At 38.4% G+C, this 19,608-nt stretch overlaps 1 protein-coding gene across 1 annotated transcript in view; it reads left to right on the plus strand.

Annotated features, from left to right (window-relative positions):
- The window catches only part of MACROD2 (mono-ADP ribosylhydrolase 2), a 751,315-nt gene that overhangs the window by 675,067 nt on the left and 56,640 nt on the right, over window positions 1-19,608 (plus strand). The window contains exons 10-11 of the mRNA XM_088520560.1: window positions 2,329-2,370; window positions 9,999-10,082. Of these exons, the coding sequence (XP_088376686.1) occupies window positions 2,329-2,370; window positions 9,999-10,082 (126 nt within the window). The remainder of the gene's footprint in view (window positions 1-2,328; window positions 2,371-9,998; window positions 10,083-19,608) is intronic.

Raw genomic sequence — 19,608 nt, forward strand, 5'->3', positions numbered from 1 at the left:
CCATTATACTAAGCATGTAGAGCTTGAGGAAAATATATTTTTACTTGCTCTTACTTCTTCACAACAAGCAAATGAGAAACTACTGTTAGTATCATACATTCTGGGGGAAGATGAATGAACATAGGCTATAGATTTCTAAAATACTATTTTTTATCTAAAATAATTGCTTTTGGCACACAGCTTTGGTAACTAAACACAGTGTTTATCACTCCAGCCAGCCCTACCAAGGTCAGTGAAAGAGACTACTTTATATTTGATAGGGAAGCGCTTCCACTAGATGCATTAATAGTGTGAGAACGAGAATTATGGACACATGAAATGACCAGGGAGTGCTGTGTGCCAAAATGAAACTCATTCAGATATAGATTGAGATAGAATTTTCAAAAGCACCACAGTGACCTAGATATCTTGCCACAGAAACAGTTAGGAGTCCAACCCTCCATTAGCAGAAATGATGCAAGGACTTCACTGCCTTTCAGCAAGACTTAAGTTCCTTTTCCCAGGAAAACTACCCTTAATTCACAATTAGTTCACAAAAGCAGTATTTGCTGCTTCGTAATTATTTTGCATAAAGACTTCACTACTTTTTAATCACTTCAGAGTTCTTGTCTGTGTCCATTATCACCAACTTAGAAACTATTCTGTTGCTTTGGGAATCTCATATTTCAAGTCACTTCCTGAACTATAATTAAGAATTTGCACAGAAGACTAGCTGATGTATGTGTGCTAAAATATTATATTATGCGGATTTAGTGTCAACTCTTAGGTTAATATGAAGTTTTGTCATGCTGGTGTCATTATAAATGCTTTCATGGGAAGAACATGTTATTGGAAACTGAATAATTAATAAGTAAGTTCTACATTAACCAAGTACTTTCTGAATGGTTTGTTGAAAAATTTTGGGACTTCAGCTAAAAAATCTTGGCTTTGTTCAAGTCAGTGGCCCAATTCCCATTGTTTTCAACGATATTTTTCTTTCTCTTTTTCTCAGAAAAAATGCCTTTCAAAACTCCCAAGCGTATACAAAATCATAGCCCAGGAGTTGATGTGCCTTATTGAACCCCAAGGCAATTGTTTGCAGAGTAACGTAAAAGAAAGTCCAGCGTTCAGTGACTTTACTCAAACCTGATCCTTCATGCAGGACTGAAGTGTACTCAAGAGAAATGTAACATTCTGTCATTTAGTGGCTTCTGAAACATGCTCTCCAGAGCATGTTTGAATGTGATAGAAGGGGGAGAAGGACGCTTGAAGATCTATCTTCTGTTGTTTCACAAGTCACCATGAATATTTGCACACTTGTGATTTTAGTGCTAGTAGCTGGTGTGCAAACATAAATCCCAGTGGAGGTATCTACTATTAATGAAGAGTTGTTTTCTCATTCTGCTTAAAAAAGTGCTTTGGGCTCCAGATCTCGATGAAAGCAGGGCTTTAGTACTCAGGGTGTGTCACAGCATCTGGGTCTCTGGATTTTATGGGGTAAAGGTCTGATCCTGTAGATTGGGACTTAAGTGTTATTGTTAGTTTCCAGTACAGTTAATCATGATGCTACAAAAGTCCTTTGTGTGCAAAAGGTAGTTTCAATCTGCACAAACCCATGTTTAAAAGATGTTAGGCTTTGAACAAAAATCGTGGGCTGGCTAGGGAAATTGCACGTGCTCAAATCCAGTTAAAAGACTGTAGATGGAGTGTGTATGAGTTAGGAGTGTAGTTGTTATAAATTTATATAATCAGTGAGTTCATGATTAGGTTGAATGACCAAGATGGTAATTAGAGCTAATCTTTTTTTTTTTCAGCAAAATAGTTTGTGGTAAGAGATTCCTTTGTTACCACAAAGCAACTTTTTGCAAAAGGAACCTGCTTTATTAAGACCTGATACATCTTAATAATTGAAAGTCTTCAATTCTTGGATAGCCCATATTTGGATTTAAACCTAAATCCTCTTTGGTAAATTTATAGTATTTTTTTTTTAGTATAATTTTTCTGAATAACTACTACCCTTAAACTTTTCAGCTGTTCTCAGGAAACAACTTTCACAACTAAACCAGGTTCCATTCCACTTTTAAAACAGAAAAAACAAACAAACAAACAAACACATGTTATAAAAGACAATACAATCTGATTTTATGCAACTCAGGACAGAACTTTCTTCTCTGTCTTTATTCCCCACATCTCCTCTAATATTAAACCCTTCTCCCATCCACCTCCACATGTCACTATAAGATGTTAAAAGGGAGGAGGTAACTTAAGATATGAGCAATTTGAAGCATTGAATATTATATTTTAGGTGTTTTCTGCTATTCTCATTAATCATTTTCTTTTTTTTGGCAGATGATGATAATGAAGAAGAGACTGAGTTGAGTGAGGAGACAGGTGAGTAAATAATATTTCATGCCAAAACATATTGCTTCTGCTAAGCATCACCCCAACAGAGAGTTCTTAAGACTAATTGCCTTGGTTGTAATGAGCAGTACCAATCATTCGTTGCTAACAGTTACCACAGTAACCATTTTTGATAACAAATAAGACAAGATAAAAATGGCTGAGACTAACTTTCTAATGTCATCATCTGATATGAGCCTCTGAGTTGCTTTTACTAATAAGTAGCTTGAACATGAGTGAGAAATAATTACAATTCTGTAGTGTCTTTGTCTTTAGAAAGGTATTAATGCTGTAATTCTTGAGTCATGTGCATTGTAGTTAGCGACCATGATTTATGTGCAATGAATATATCAGCAAAACTTTCCATCAGACTCTTAAATATATTGAACTTTTGGGACAATGTTGGAGAAAACCTTTTTTTTTTTTTTTTTCCTCTCCTTTTCCTGGTTCTCCTAGTTTGCCATTTAACACATGTTAATGTGCTAACATTTAGGGCTAGTCCTGAAATGGATGGATAGAATTGAGGGATGAGGAAAAAAATGAACAACAAAAAGAAGGAATGAGAAATAGATACGATGACACAGAGTCATAGACCTGTTGGCTGGATGGAGCCTCTGGTTGTCACCTAGTCCAGTTTCTACCTTGAAGAAGAGATGTCATTAGCACCAGACTGGGACAGCAGTATTGCTTTCTTATCGAGTCTTGAAAATCTTTGAGGATGAGGAATTCACAGTCTCTTAGGTTACCTTCTCGTGCACTACTCATATAGTGAAAGTTTCCTAATATCCAGTTTGAACCTCCTGAGTTCCTTGTGGCATGTGCCTCATATTGTATCATCTGCCATCTACAGAGGAGAGTTTTACTCAATCAATTCTGCAACTCCTGTCCTGTGCTTGTAGGCTGCCCTGGTTGTAGGATTCTCCCTGGACCTTCTCTTAACCAGATTAAACAAGTTCAGCTCACTCAAATTCTACCTGAAGCCTGTGTTCCCTATGCTCCTGACTTATGTTGACAGGCCTTTGCTGGGCCCTCTCAAGTTTCTGGACATCCTTCCTGAACAGGGCAGTGGAAAATTGAATATGGTATTCTATGTACAGCTTCACTAGTGCTGAATAGAAAGGGATGGTATCTTTCTTCATCCTGCTGGCTACACCAAAAATTGCCTGGTATGTAGCTTTCTTACTGCAGTGCTGGCTTTAGCTCAATGTTGTATGCCCTGTGATTTCTAGAATTTCTTTAGAAGGGCTGCTGCTCAAGCAATTAGTTCCTAACCTGTAATGATTGCTGCATAGGGTTATTCTGCCCGATAGACAGAAGTCAGCACTTCCCCTTGTTGAAGTTTATGAGGTTTCTGGTGGCCCAGTCTTCCCATTTCTCAGTTCTCTCTGGACCAGAACTCCTCTGTTCAGCATGTAAACCACTTCTCATAATTGAGCGTCATCTGCAGGTTTTCTGAGGGTGTGTTCAGTCTCATCACACAAGCTGTTGGAGGTACCAAACAGTATGGGCCCCACAATTGACCATGAGATCTGATAGGAGAGCCACATGAGAAAAGGCAGAAATAGGCCAGCCAGCAAAGAGCAATAAAAGCTTTTGAATCAGTATGTTTGCTAGCTAACTCGGCAAGATTCTCCTAAAGACAAAAGAGATTATGATGATTTATGCAAGCAGTTAACTAGCCTGTGAAATTCTTCAGTAATATTGTATATGCACAGGTATGTAAACATGGATATACACAGGTAGATAATTGATGACTTTTAACTGATAACTTCTATGGCTAAACTGGCATGTGGATGTCACTACACATAGGTTTTTTGCTGCCAAGATTATTGAAGGATAGGAGCTTTTAGAAATTTTAATTGACTAATATGATTGATGTAGTTGCACTTGAATACATAAAACTGGAAAAATGAAGACTGCCATTATATGACAAACACTTGCCAAAGATACAGTAGAATTTGCAGCATTCTTCTAGCATTTCCAATTCCATTTCTTACAATTATCATGGCATGTATATTTTCATAAACCTGATTACTTGGCATTCTTTTGTCTTGTTGCTTTTATGGAGATTATGCAAATTATGTTGATTATTTTTTAAAGCTGTTTAAAATTCCAAAGAAGTATATTTTCACTTAATTCTCTATTGCATTGTATCCCTCACAGTTTCATTAATTTAGGTGAAAAGCTACATAGCTGCTCTGGGAAATTATCCTTGAATTAAGTCATTTGAGAAAGTTATTTTCATTGTATGTCTGCTTTTTGTGTGTATGAGACAGATGACATCAGAGCTTCTCTGGTGGCTGGCCTGTAGGGTGCTGTAGTGCTATGAACTTCAACAGCTTCTATTGGCCATCTCTATCCTTTGGAGATATTTTAGGAATCAGTGGATTGATTGGCAGCAATCAACACTTCTGTAGCCAAAGTGAAATACCTTTTGTGTATTTACTTTAGTGGTCAGGAGTTATGTTCATCAGACCTCTTTGTGTAGGAATCTTTTAGTGACTGTCAGATACATTTGTAGGAAGTTACAAATACATGCATCTCTGTTCTGAGGGGAGTTTTCATTTTTATATTAAGACGGTAATCAGTCTAAAGGATAACTGCTTTAAATTGCTAAGAGGGGAAAATAGAGTCTAACCTGCAGTCATCACTTTGAGATATTAATTGAATTGTCGTTCTTCATTCCACTTGACTTCATGGGCCATGACTCCAGCAGAGGGAATCAGCAGTTGGCACCAGTATTGATGATTTGGGGTTGTTGAGCTATTCATAACCAACCTGTAGTCAAAGCAAAAAGAAAAGAAATGTTAGGTTCCTGGAGTGCATATATCCCACACGAGGTGTGTAGGACCTTTGGGAGACTCAAATATTCTAAATTTCATCTAAGTTCCTAAGCCTGCTCCTTCCTACTGTTTAGGCATTTCTGAAGGGCCAATAGCTAGAAAACATGGGGAAGCACAGGGAGTCAAGTGTGATGGAGTCTGGCTGGATCTGTGCCAGTTTCCATATGGGAAATGTAATAGAATGAGGCAGAGACTACAGAATCCATCCTAATTAAAACCTGGTGGCAAGAGTTAGCAGAAGAAAGAGATGCTGAGGTCAGTGGGAATATGTCCACTGACTTCAGTACACACTAGATTAGACCTTGGGAACACCTAGAGAATTAGCATAGAGAAAGAATACCAGATGCATTTTATTGAGTGATGGACACATTAGGAGAGTAATTTCTGCCTTATGTTTCTATCACCCTGACATGCAGATATCTTATTACACTCAAAAAGACTTTCTTTTAAATAATTTTACTTCAAACAAACAAACAAAAGAATATCTTAATTGCTGGTCTACCAGATACTCCCCATTAAAATCTATATTAATACTGTAAAATCATCAGGCATGAATGTTCATTTTAATAAATTAATCTCATAATATTACTGCATATATTGGGTATACTAGAATAATAAAAATAAAGTAACAGTCTTATTAAATACACATATCTAAGACCAGTCCTTTGATGGCATCTAAACTCATAGGATTTTAATTCCTCAGTTTGTTTTTCTGAATGCTCTATCTTGTAGCAGCTGCTAACATAACCATGCCATCAGCCTTGGTGTTACCACATTTCATAGTTCACTGTTGGCATAGCTTAAGTCAAAAGGGCAAATATAGTAATAACAGGTACAGATTTTTGCAGTTTTTACATTTCAGATTTCCTTTATGAATGATATTCTCAAAGGGAAGGACCAAATTACCTCCTAGTCTTGTATACTTCAACTTCAGTGATTTAACACTGCAAAGTGATGATGCTTAATGTTTTAAACTCCATTAAGGGAAGATTATTCTAAACTTTAATTTCTGAAGGACTTGGCTTTTATACCCATGGATTCAAATATACAGGCATAGAAGCATGCAAAATAACCCCTAACACTGTCATAACTCTGTGTCCAACTGCAGTGATTGCATCTGGAAATTGCAGAAACATGTGAGATTATGAGCAGCATAGTCTAGATTCCTGCACAATAATACTGCGTCATTATGCACTGACATAAGTTAATTCTCTTACTATTCAAAGAAGGAAAAAAAAAAGTGAAAAGAGAAAAAGAATAAGCACATAGAAAAGTGTTTGAGTTTTGAATCTATATCCGTCCTCAACAGCTTCATCCTGCCCTGGCTGTGAAGCCTTCCAACCACATAAGGTTGCCCCATCGCCATCTTTTTTTCCCATATAACAATCATTCATAATAAATGCCCTGTTAGTTATCCTGTGTCTGTCCAGAGCATCCTACTTCACTACTTATTTGTTACTTCAAAAAGAGCAAGACAAAATAGTAAATGCCCTGTTATAAACGAGGCTGTATAAATTTTTATTTCTTTGTGTGTTCCACTACATATGCACTCTTGGACATTTTGGAGGGAGAGTTTCTCTTTCAGTGAGAGAAAAATAAGAAGCCCTTGTAACTAGTGAGACTTGGAAGTTGTAAAGGGTTTGGTGAAGAGCTCGCTTTGAGATGCACTGTAGGACTTGTTGACCATTCAAATTAGTCTAAAAGGAAGAGTCATTTCTCACAATCTTACAGCTCAGAATCATAGAATCATAGAATGCTTAACAGAAACCTTTTTGTTTGGATTATCACAATTTGAAAAGCTTTGAATACAATCAGTTGAGACTCCAATCTAGAATTTAAACAGAAATTTGCAGTGTTCCTATAAGACTTGATAACTATTCTGAAGGACACCTACATATTATTGAAGAACAGAAAGGGTTAAGAGTTGCAGCTTGGCCATTGTAAAAATATATTATTTTGAAGCCTTCAAAAATCCCTTTTTTTTCTCTGGAATGAGGGAAATATGCAAAAAAGCAATGAAATTGTGATTGAAATCTTATTCTCCTGGGACATGCCTCTACTTTCTTTTGTGAGTATTTTAAGGTTCTCTGTAAAGTGCAGAAAGACCATTTCTTTTTAAATAGTGACAGTTCTGACCTCTCTGAATGTAAGCCCCCTCCCTCTCTGTGTTGTCAGTTAAGATGATGGCTATATTATCTAAAGTATTCAGATACTCCTGAAAGACCTGCCTGGACACTTGCACTTAAACTTGATTGACATTTGACTTGTAGGACTGCAGAAAGCCTCACAGATTTGTTAGATGATAAAAATCATCATCAGAGGGGTGTGTTGATTGAAACTCTCCTATTGATTTGTCTCCTGAAGTGAATCATTGTCAAAGAAACAAAAAAAAAAAAAAAAAAGGCAAAATAGCAGGTAGTGTGAGGTGTCATTAGAACCAAGGAAACCATACATCAATATGGTCCATTCTAAATATTCAAGTTATTTTTAAATGAATAGAGGAATGTTGGCAGGAATCAATCTTTAAAACCATGACTATTTTCAGGATTTCTGTCATTTAAATTGAAGTTCTTGTTGAACGTCACCATTACTCTTGAATAATCCTTTTGAAGAGTTGCAAAGTGTCTTCGTTGTGTTTTTTTTTTCCTTCTTTTTTTTTAAACCTTTCTTGTCCTCCACTGCATTTCTTGTGGTTAGCTTTGAATGCTTACTGGGCAAGAAATAAATCAGTTTTAGCATTTGAAAACTCTCATTTTCCTCAAAATATTGTATGTGACTTTCAAGTGCAGATGACATGAGTAATGTTACATGCTGTCGGAAGGGTCTATTTCCTGATACCAAGCCAAACCTCAAAGCATGACTGTTTTGCAATAAATCAGTTATTTGCTAATCAGTAAGGACCCCTCCTACCCTGAACTACATGACATTCTATAATGAAGCAAATTCTGTGCTCGATGATGTTTGTAGGAATACAATGTTTGTTCCCTAAAATTAAATAAGATAAATTTAATTATTCATTTACAGATCTCCATTTTGGAAAGTTTCTTGACATTTTGAGTTGTTGCTTCCTGTAAATTCATGCCATTTTCCAAATCCAGGCACTCTTGTTTTAAGACAAAAGCGCAAAAGAATAACTAGTTTCCCAGGAAGATGGACAGAGACCATTTATGAGTTTTCTGTTTTTTTTGTGAAGCCCAGGATTTACTCCCTTTTTGTCTTTTGAAAGAATACAGTATTCTCCTTGATTCTACGAATTCCTTCTCTATATCCTTACTTATTTCTGACCCAGTGTTTGAAAACTTTTAACTTTTTGTTCTAAGATGCACATAGTTGTAGAAGGGAAGGAGATGGATATTGAAGGTTAGTATCTTCTGCTGAACTAAATATTTTATGAGAGCTGGACTGACTCAGCAGCTGACTGCTGGTTTACCTATTCACGGACATCTAGGATGAATGATTTTGTGGGATATTTATGGAAATATGGTAGTTTTCAAAACATAAGCATTTTACAATTTTTATGTAGAATCTTTTTTTTTTTCCAATTGCCAATTAGCTGTGACTTATTTGCTCGTGGTATGGCAGTGGAGCTAAATCAAGCAGGGTCATATCCCATCCTAAATTCCTGATTACAAATATTTGAGGTCTCCTGTACATTTGAGTTTAAATTTTGGAGTCTGTTTTTCCAGCCATTACTCTGTGATTTTGTCCAAATTACATTAGCATTAGTGCATGAGCTTGAACATCAGCCTCTCAGTTTCAGTCTCCCACAGACTGTAGGCAATTTTTTGTGTCATTTGAATTTCTCACTCCTCTTTTTGTGAGCTTTGTGGTTATGATCAGTGTTAGGTTCCTATTCTGCAGGTTTTTACTTCTGTATATGCTTTGTTGAAGTGTGTTTTCATTAGATGTCCTAATTAAATTTGCCCTTTTTTATGATGAATTTACAACTCAGCCTGCTTTTCTAATAACAGGTTGCCTCTGCTATCACTTTGTGCCTTGAGGTCTCTCTTAGCAAACAAATAATAATTTGGAGCCTTACATTAAGGTTGCTGGTGTGACAAGTTACTTCTAAAATGTTGCATAATCCTTTCTTTTGTTTAATCAACTGATTTTAAATGCTGTACTTAAATTGCTGTGAATAGGGGTGTTCTTAAACTTTACTAGCCTGAGTTACTCTTTTACTTGAGAGGGTTTTTTGCCGTCATCTGCCTGTTGATTTCTGACTAGAAGTTGGATTTTTTTTTTCCTAAACCTCAACATTTCTACTTTGTAATATTTTCATTTCTGTAGCTTTAATTCATTATCAAACGTTATTCCCTACCACTCATTTTATTACCGATTTCTGTCAATATCCCTTTCTTAATATATTGTAATTTTGAATGGAGAATTGAGCTGGGAAGAAAAAATAATTTTGTTCAAATTATTTCTCCAAGGCTCCATAATGATGTGTAATATATACTCTCTTAAAAACCGCAAATTAGAACATTATTCTTCTTAAATTTTCTTTTTCTAAAGAGATTGCGAAGAAGTGGGTCATTTAGTATGAGCTTTCTTCACTGCTATCCTATGAAAGTTAGGTAGTGAATCTGGCCCAAACTGAAAGATAACTAAAGAGCTCCTTTTTTGATGTCATAATTAATTTGGAGGATACAAAGGTAGGTATCAGGCATTGAATGAAGTACTGAGATGAAAAATGCTCATAGCTGAACTGTAATGATGATACGTGTGATGGTACAGTTTGAAAATAATAGGTTTAATACATTTTTATGCTTAAAGAAGGATTGGAGCAAAAAGACCAGCCTCCGTCTCCCACAACGTGCAAAGTGGAGCAATCTAGTGACCTTCAAAATGATGCTGAAGGTAATTTGGTCTGGCATCTTTTTAAAGTCTTCTTTTTTTTTTCTTTTTTTTGGGGGGAAAGGTTTGCTCTGAATTCTTAAGAAAGCCAGCAAAGTGTACTTTCATTTAAGAATGTTATTCATACACACTTGAAAAGTATCTTTTGGACTAGATCATAAGACTGTAATTCTTCTAAAGTACTTTTTTCCCCTCAAGTTAGATTTAGAATTGCAAATGCTACTTTTCTGTTACGGGTATTTTCTGGTGAGTATTGCTGATATAAAATGGAAAATTATTGCTAATTTCTAACCTGTGCTGACTTTATATAATTAATAGTATAAAATGTGATGCATGTTGTGCAGTGCTCGGGTCATATTCTGTTTGGCTGGTTAAACTGGTGAGGTAAATCAAACCGTGCAGCAATTCACAGGACAATAAAATTCACGCTTTCCTTTTCTATGGGAAAACCTTACTGTGTTTGTATCCACTTCAATTATGGTTTTTATGGCTCCAGATCTTATAGCGTATCACCTCTATCCATGGTTGAAAATTAAAGACACTAATCTTTAGGCTTACAGTTTGTTCTACAAAGAGTGCTGTCCTCTACTTGAGTCTTTACCAGGCAGCTTGCCCATGTGTGCAGAGGTAATGCAATCCCCAGGCTTCTAAAATTGGAGCAAAGTGTCTTTTCATAACATGTATCTCACTGGGAGAGTTGTTAGAAGATGTTAACATCAAAGACTAATATTCATGGTGTGGATTTTCATGTTGGCCCTGTCTGTGTGCAAGAGCAAAATGCTGATGCCCAAATGTGGGAGGTTTCCCCTGGTTTGAGATAGTTTAAAGGATGAACCTTAATCTTTAATCCAGTTCCCCTCCTTATCATGGATGCTTTTTGGCCTAATGTTCCCAAAATGACATGTCTCATTCTGCTCCCCAACACGTTGCTCCATGAGCCTCTTCATTTTGACCTGGTGCTGTGCAGTCAATCCTGAAATATTCTGGCTGGGATACAGTGTGAGTCATAAAGAGCAGAAAAATGTTAACATCTATCATGCTAAGTAACTGGTAGTAACATCTTGTCACTAACTTTGTGACTGGTTGTTAATGGCAAGTACTTAAAGCAATAGCTGTCATTGACCAGAAGGTGTGGGGAGACTCAAGAAATCTCATCCTGACCAGTCTTCTTTCTTTTACTGCTGCCTTAAACCAAGCTGAAATAAAAATACCAATTTTGTGTTTGGATTAGTGAATTTCATGATGACAAACCTCACACCGAATTGTAGGCAAGCTAAATGGTGTGTGGCATCACTGGGGAGAGACATCCAGTGGTATTCCTAAACAGCTTTTATGGTGTATTTTTATTTGGAACATGACTAAAAGTCATCATCATACCAGTGGAAAGAAAAAGAACTGCAGATTTTTCCTTTTGATTGAAAAAAGAGCTGATGTTGTTCCACTGTTTCTGTAGTTTACTAGATACAGTCACCTAGTTGACAGTTCCCAACAGGTTTCCTGCTGACCTGCAGGTCGCTTTGTGGAGCACAAGTGAATGCATGGGGAGGGTGAAGGGAGCAGGACTGCAGAAGGAGGACTGCATCACCCAAACTGCAAAACACCTGCATGCCTCAAATGTGATGCTCTACCACAGGTTTTGCTGGTACAGAGCTGAGGCGTCTAATCACCACCACAGTATTTAACCTACCTAGTGACGGAATTCACATGTCCTTAGGCAAAAATCAGGCATGTAACATTTAGGATGGAAAGTATAAATTTAGACTGAAGAGGTGTTGCAATGTGGGAGAAAAAAAGTAATTAAAGTGTTTGCTGTGGCGGGGCAGCGGCGGGGGGGCTGCATCAGATTTCCACGGAATTACTGGTGCCTCCGTTGTGAAGCCAAGTCAAGTAGATAGGCTGCAGATGGTGAATTCCCATAAAGTTGCAAAGTGGCCAGATCCTTATGTAACACACCTGTGAATGATTTCCATTTAAGTAAATGGGATTTGCACACGTTTTTGAGGAGAGTTTTGTTTCTATTGTTGACATTACTGGCTAGGCTGTGGTTTCTATCTAATTAAAACAACTTTAATGGTGAGCCTTGAAGATTAGGACAGATGTCAGTAAGTGATGTGAACCAAAACTGAATATTTTTATTGAGCCCGGGGTTTGTCTTTCTTTCCAAGAAACTGACATTTATTTATTTATTTATTCAGAGTAGCTAATGCATATAAGCAGTCTCAAATAAAACTCCAGCTCTGCCTGAGGTCTACTGTGTTGAATTTTCCTCATGATAAAATGGAAGCGCTTTGTCTTCACTGCGTTTTAACCTTCAGATGGTTCACATGCTTTAGTTACCTCAAGTTAAAGAAAAAAAAAAGAGAGAGCTTTTAGCAATAAAAGCAAGCCCAAAGATACTTACATTTAATGCATTATATTATTTTGCCCGTGGTGCCATGACTAGAAATAAAGTATTTAGCAAATACACACTGAGGCGCAGGAAGAATGGCTTTTATTTTTCCTTAAATCTTGGTGTCCTTTTAGACAGAAAAGAGGAATACTGCTTCCTCTTCTCACAGCCTTCTGCCACCTTCATACACATGCCCTTTGTGGCAGCCTGTGAAAACTGTTCCACTGTGCTCAGTAATACTTCTGTGGTAGTATTTTGCTGCCACAAGCCAAGCTGGTTCATTGTTTGGAGATAATGGAGCAATATCCTTCTGGTGCGTGTAAAAGTTTCTACAGAAGGGCATGGAAAGCGGGTTCCTTCGTTACTGCCCTCTCTGCAATCAAGGGAAGTCGAGTAAGTGGCTTTGTGTGAGGAGCTTGTTTTGTAGTAACCAAAAATGTGAAAATAAACACTTGACGTGCTAATGAAAGCAATTTTATACTGAGCCTCCAAAGTATTAATGGTCTCTGTTATTATGCTTCTAGATATATTGTTCTCTGCAGTCAGGCCATTGATAGAGAAAAGCAAGTGTGACTTGCATAGCAGATTTCCTTGTCAGTTGTTGCATTCAGGAGCTTTTCAGTGCAGTATGGGCTACTGCCTGTGAATATAGGTAGATTGGATAGATAGAGGAGCATTCTTTATTTCCAGGGTCTCCACAGTATTTCAGGTTTTAAATGTATAAGCATGCACCGCTTTTTATTTTATTTATTTATTTTTCTCCCCTGCAGCCTGACAGGTTAAAATCAGTCAGGTGCACTCAGTGACTGTGTGATTATAAAGTCTGAGGTGAGAAAAGCAGGTCTGGCACTAAACAAAACTTAGCATGTCTTACTTCAAGAGCTTTTTAATATAACCCTAAAGTAGTTACATGGACAAAACTGCAGTATGTGTCACAGCGTAATAGCCAAGGGCTAGCACATCTGCTGTAGGTCTAGAGTTCTCATGCCACTTATCACTACCAAGCAAAATTAAACATTTTAAAAGAGGTTAATGAAACAAAATTATAAATGATCTTTGCTTCTCTTTGCTGGCACCTCAAATGTCTTCCTGTATGTCCTGTGTGGTGAGGAGTGTGCAATAGATTTTCTTGATACTGGGAGAAGCAGATGTGTTGTCCCTTATCACTCTTTTTGGATTTCTCGGAAAGATGTAAAACAGAACCTGCTGAAAAGCTGCCTTGTCTATTCCCACCGTGGTTTGCAGGTGATCAATATTGTATCAAAAACAACTAATACCTCTAACAACAGCAACAGAAATGCCTGATCTGCAGTAGAAACCGTTTCTGTGCCTTCTTGAATCCTGATTGCCCTCAGTTGAGGGATTTGAAGAGGCAACTGGAGCTCTGCAAATTGTCTTACTCCATTCATAAACATCACCCAGAATAGAGATCTTTCCTGATAGATTGATAGATTTTTGGTGGCAGGAGATCACCGTAGCTGAGGCCTACCGTATATGTTAGGAACTAGTGTGTTAAAACTGCTCTTCCTGGAGGAACTTTGTTTTCTGGTAGGTAGAAAAACGGTTTGATGGGTAAGTGAAGCCAGAAAGGTCAATGTGAGCACGAATCACCTTTAAAATATTTGTTAGGGTTGGTTTCTTTGTCTGCAGGGGTCACCCCACTACAGACCTCTTAGTTTTCAAGGGCGCTATCAAACCTCTCAGTTGCTCAGCAGTGGCAGGAATCTAGACTCACCAGCAAGCTCTTGTCTCACTCAGAATCAGCTCCGCTTTGTTGATAGGAGATGTCAGTCTTTTCATTTGAGTGTACAGGAGAAATTAGATGAAATGGAGTTGCATCTTACCATGATAACCCTTTGGTTCAGCAGATCATGGTGATTAGGCAAGAAATAGAGAGGGAGACAACCTGGCTTCTCCTCCCTTTTCCTGTGAAGAGTTTGTCCAGTGCCAAGAAGTGCATAGTCTTCCAATTGGAAACTAAGCCTCATATAGACCTTAATTGCAAGATTAGAGTAAGATTTCCCCTTCAAGATTAGAGTAAGTTTTACCCTTCATGTGGCATGAATTTTGCACCTTTGCAGCTTCTCCCTAGCATCATTGAGGGAGGTGTAGTGTGCCTACCCACAACATAGCACTAGTCCAGAGCACTGTAGCTTGTGCCGCTGTCCTTGTGAGCGGTCTTTGCTCACCCTTGAACTGAGGGTAAATGCTAATCCCATGTCCTTCCAATATTGTCTTCCAGTTTTTATGCTCCCCTTGAATAAATCTGGCCTCCTGGCTGTGACTTGAGAAAACCTGACGCTCTGTTGGTTCAAAGTCTATTTGTCCTTATGAGGAGGATCCCCAAGGGAAATAAAGTACCTGCTTGTGGATTTACCTGCTATACCTACACTTCAAAGGAAGGTGGATGTTCAGATACTTCCTTGTGCACACAGATTTTTGAGGTGCTAAACTCTTCCTCTGCAATACAGAGAAAGTTTGGGTGTGCAGTTCTGGGCTTTGGATCCTCCTCCAGGAGTGTGGCTCTTAAAGCTGACTGACTGCTGTGACAGAAGATTTACGGCTGTTAGTAACCTTCCCTATTCTGTAGGTAGCTCAAGGAAGGGAATTGAACTCCTGCTGAAGGATTTGAGGTCTCTGGCTTGCTGAACTGGGACCTTAAATTACATAAAGCAGCTGCTGTGCCTTGGTCTTCTACAGTGACCATTCAAAGCATCTCTTTTAAGGGCCTTCTAATGCTATAGAGAGTCAATTTTCTCTTTCCTTAAGATAAAGATTAATATTAACTAGATTTGACTTCTGATTAATTTTTAAAATGTTCCTCAGCTTATAGCAAACAGTTGCTTTGCCACTTGAGAAATTGTAGCTACATCTCTCTGTTGCATCCCACAGGGCAGTAATATTCTTCAAATAAATTTCTGCTCCACTCATGATATGCTAAAAATGAACGTAATTATAGTTCAAAAAGATGCATCCGCTTATTTGGCCTTAAAAGTGCTACTTGCCATTAAAATAACTTAGAAGTTTCTGCATTCTTTTTGTCACCAATCCAAATCCTAAAAAAAAAAAAATCTATATTAAGATAAAGTCCTGCAGAAGTTCTCAGAGAACACTGAGTATCAAGCATGCCTGTAAAATATTTCACCTTAATGACTATCGGATATATTTAAAGAGCTGTTATTTTTAACCTCTGAGATAATCCCCCAAGAGCTATAGTTTTCTCATTCTTTTCCCACAGTGGCCAACAATTCTTGACAAAATGCTGCGTGACAAAATACTGCTATTTATTAGGCTGACTACATAGCTGCACTGAGTGCATTGGTAGCCATGCATTCAGGTCTGCTGCAGAGAGGTAAATCCTTGCAATAGCAAGAGGGAGCAAGTCTCATAACCCCATTAAACTATTACCACAGATAATTTTTTACTAACCTCTCTTAAAATTTACCCGAAAAGGGTTATATACAAGGTGTGATTAAAACTGACTTAAATTGAAATTTAATTAAAAGAAATTGAAATTCAAAATAGGAATGTTCGATAACCTCAGGCCACCAGCCTAATGATTCATGTTAATGCATGTATAGTTCTGCAGTAACGGCCTTTGTTTGTATGTGCTTTTCTATTCTACATCTGATCTCACTTTACCACTGAAATAATCTGAATATGCTTGCTGACAATGTGATCTTGAGTGTATACACAGATATACGTGTGCTTTTTTCCTTCGTGTTAGGCGTTCCACTGAAGTCAGCATATCTACTCATGTGTGCAGAACAGCAGCTGTAAGATCAGGGCCTATATTTTTAATTTTCTCATTAATGAGTTTCCCTGTTATCCTAGATGGACCTTCACCTCATTAATATGATTGCCATGGCAATATTTCTGTGCTATTAAGAAAAAAGAAAGGTTCAAAACTTTGCAGGATCTGCTCTGGGAGATGGTTCCCTGGACTTGCCTTTGCTCCCTATGTCCTCCATGTCACCCTGCCTGCTGTCTTCCTATTTATCGTGTGAGCTATTTTGTCTGGGGGCTGCTGGCACAGCTGCCCCATGTCTGTGCCTGCTAAATACCTCTTATTAGGGCAGAGCGGGCAGTAGTCACTTCTCTAGGAGGGTGAGGGTGCTGCTCGCTTGCCAAGCACACCAGTTGATTGCTGGCTAGCCTGTTTACTACAGGTTACAGATGAGGGAATATAAATGAGGGAATAAATCATTTGGGGGAATTTCCATACTGTTCCCAAAGGCAAAAAAAAGGAGAATGGAGAGCAAGCTCTTACCAGGCACCAGTCAGCAGGGCAAAGGAAAGCAAAATGGCCAGAAGAATGTATTTTAGTGACTGATATGCTTACTTTACTTGTATCCTGCTACCATAGCTCTCAAATTCCTGTTTTTTCAACTGCCATGCTGAGGAAAAGAAACAGATGTTCCCATTTGTCTTATATGTGACTCAAAATCATTTACATTTGCTGGCAGAAAATGACACAACGTCATACACTACATTTTCCATCTCCTCTGGAGTGAGTGACAGATTGTTGTTCAATTACTGGTATAATGGCAAAATAGACACTGTGAGGACTGTTTTCACCTAGAGGAAATGCAATTGCCAACTTCTGCAGTAGTGTAAAGAGAAGGATGGCAGATGCCACAGAAGCCATTCAGAGAAAAAGATGTTTTTATTCTTAATGATGTCATAGGGAAGACTCAGGGGACATGCACTGGGTCTGGTTTTTCTGACTGGAAAAGAGGGAAGCAGGGTGAATTACAATGTGAAGAAGAGCTGGCTTGCTTGTCTTTTAAAATGTATTTGCAGCTCTCTGTCTTGAACACGTGCTGCTTGAGGCCTTTCCATTTGCTCCCCACCCAGCTCCAATGAAGAGCAATAATTACAAACAGGCTCTTCATCAGTAGAAGACACTTAGGGAGAAGCTCATTAGAAGGGTTTTAGAAAATGGAAAAAAAAGTGTTTGTCAGACGTGCAGGGATTAGTCATTGTTGTATCTTCTGGTTTACTTTCTTATCAGTATCACTCCCCTTCCTCCCTTTCTTCAGAGATGCAGAGACTTTCTGTGCCAATAAAAGCTTAACCCTTACCACTGCAAGTCATTTATTTGAGTATCTCTTGTTCACTCTAAACTTTTTAGTTTACTACTTTTTGGTTATTCCTTATTCTACTAGGGTCCCTCCATAGACACAACACATCCTGTAAACCTACTTTTATAACATAATTTTGCTCTGCAAGGCAACTTTACAAGAGATGGAATCCCTTTGGAATAAATATGAATCCCCCAAATACCTGATTTTAGCCAGATAACTCACAGTTATAGTCATACTTGTTTTAATGGATGTAGAAAGAAGGATCGCTAGCATATAGATTTGTGTTGTGAATGAGGTCGAATACTGTCTGAAATGGGTTTTGGTGATTTATCAGTAGATACTTTTTATACCTGACTTGTCTTTTCTGACTATGAAGTCCATCTGAGTGAAGTGAAACGTGTTACACTTGACTGTAATTAATTTAGGGTTGGCACTGGTTACTGAACAGTTCTCTTCAGATCTGTTCTCTTCAAATCTGACTTAACTGTAAAAAATTTCCAAATATCCTTCCACTGCTGCATTATGGATGATTTCTGAGCGAAACGATTCACCCCTTGTGGGACATATGCTGGTGCAATGAAGAATTTGTTCCTTATTTTATTTTTAATGGTGTACTGCAAAACTTGCAATGTCTAAAACCTGGATTTTAGAAAGAAAAGGGTACGGGGACTGGAAGATGGACCTCCTCATCTAGCTAATTTTCTATTTTGTATGTCATCCTCATGCATTGTCCTCATGCTGTATGTGGACAGGTAGAATGATGGAAAGAAAACTGAAAAAGAAAGAGCCCAGCTGGTTTTATCAGATCATTTTGGTCATCTGTGTAATGCAATTTTTCTCCAGGTTAGACTCCCTAATGTGCAAAGAAATCGCTATCACTGTCCTCTGAGACTGAGCATGATCGGGGCAGGCAGTCACAAAGCAGCCAAGAGGCCCAGGTTCCCAGCAATGGCCATGGGCAGCCTGGCCGCAGGTGGGCTGCAATGCTGGGCTGCTCCTGCACCTCTTGGCAGCAAATGCTTCTCCGCTAGTCCCATCTGCTGGATGCCGAGATGTATTGCTTGCCAGATGGAACCAATGGATCCATCCCTAAAGCCAGAGCTGAACCCAGCAGGCTGCCGGAAGGAGCGTGTGCGGGCTTGCGGGCCTGCTCACTCCTCCCTCCCCATCACAGCCCCTTTGCAGCCGGGCAGCCCCACACGAGGCTGTTTCACCACGTTGCTCCGCCAAAGAAGCTGCAGTCGGAAAAATCCAGGAGCCAGAAGAGATCACAGAAAAAAAAAAAATAATAATATATGCACATATAGGGCTAGTGTTCAGCAGTGTGCATATGGGGGGAGCAGAGCCAGGAGCCATACTACACGCTATGCCCTCACCATGACTGTTTTTATGAAGCTGAACAAGGGCTCCTGACTGTGGATAAGACAGATTGCTTGATTCTTTTCTAATTGGGCCACAAAAAGGTTGAGCTCATGTCCCTAGACTTGCCCCAGCGTATGCTTTTTTCAGTGGTAATTCGCTGTTTGGGAGCTGCATTCGGAAATGGAGCCTGAGGGAAGAAAATGGGTAAAGAATGCAAATGCGAAAGTGGAGAAAACTGGGAATGAATAGGAATGTAAAAAAAAAAAAAAAGAACACATTAAATCCTAGCAATCTCACCTTGGTTTATTTTGCTCTCTCCTCTTTAGGCATTTGTGATGCCTTTTTGTACTTTAAGAAGCTTTGAGTTTTTTCCTTTAAAATAAGTCTCAGCAACTCTCCTTGTTGCACCCTGCATAGCTGTTAAGAGAGATTCTGTGCATTTAAAGCACAGCTGCTGCAAGGGGCTCATGGAAATGGTACTAGAGGAGAAGAATCCAAGAAAAATATCATTATAAAATAAATAGAGTAAGATCAACCAACAATTTTATCTACTGTAGACAGTGTTTAAGGAAATAACTTTATTCATATACAGATCATTCTAGAATTGTGCAGGTATACAGATCATTTCAGTGTTTTGGACCAATTCTATCTATGGGGTATCTAGCCCCCTCTTCCCCAGCTTGAAAAGTGA

The sequence above is a fragment of the Tinamus guttatus genome, unplaced genomic scaffold (assembly GCF_059628265.1).
Source record: "Tinamus guttatus ecotype Peru unplaced genomic scaffold, ASM5962826v1 Tinamus_guttatus_pri_ptg000090l, whole genome shotgun sequence".
NCBI classification, from domain to species: domain Eukaryota; kingdom Metazoa; phylum Chordata; class Aves; order Tinamiformes; family Tinamidae; genus Tinamus; species Tinamus guttatus.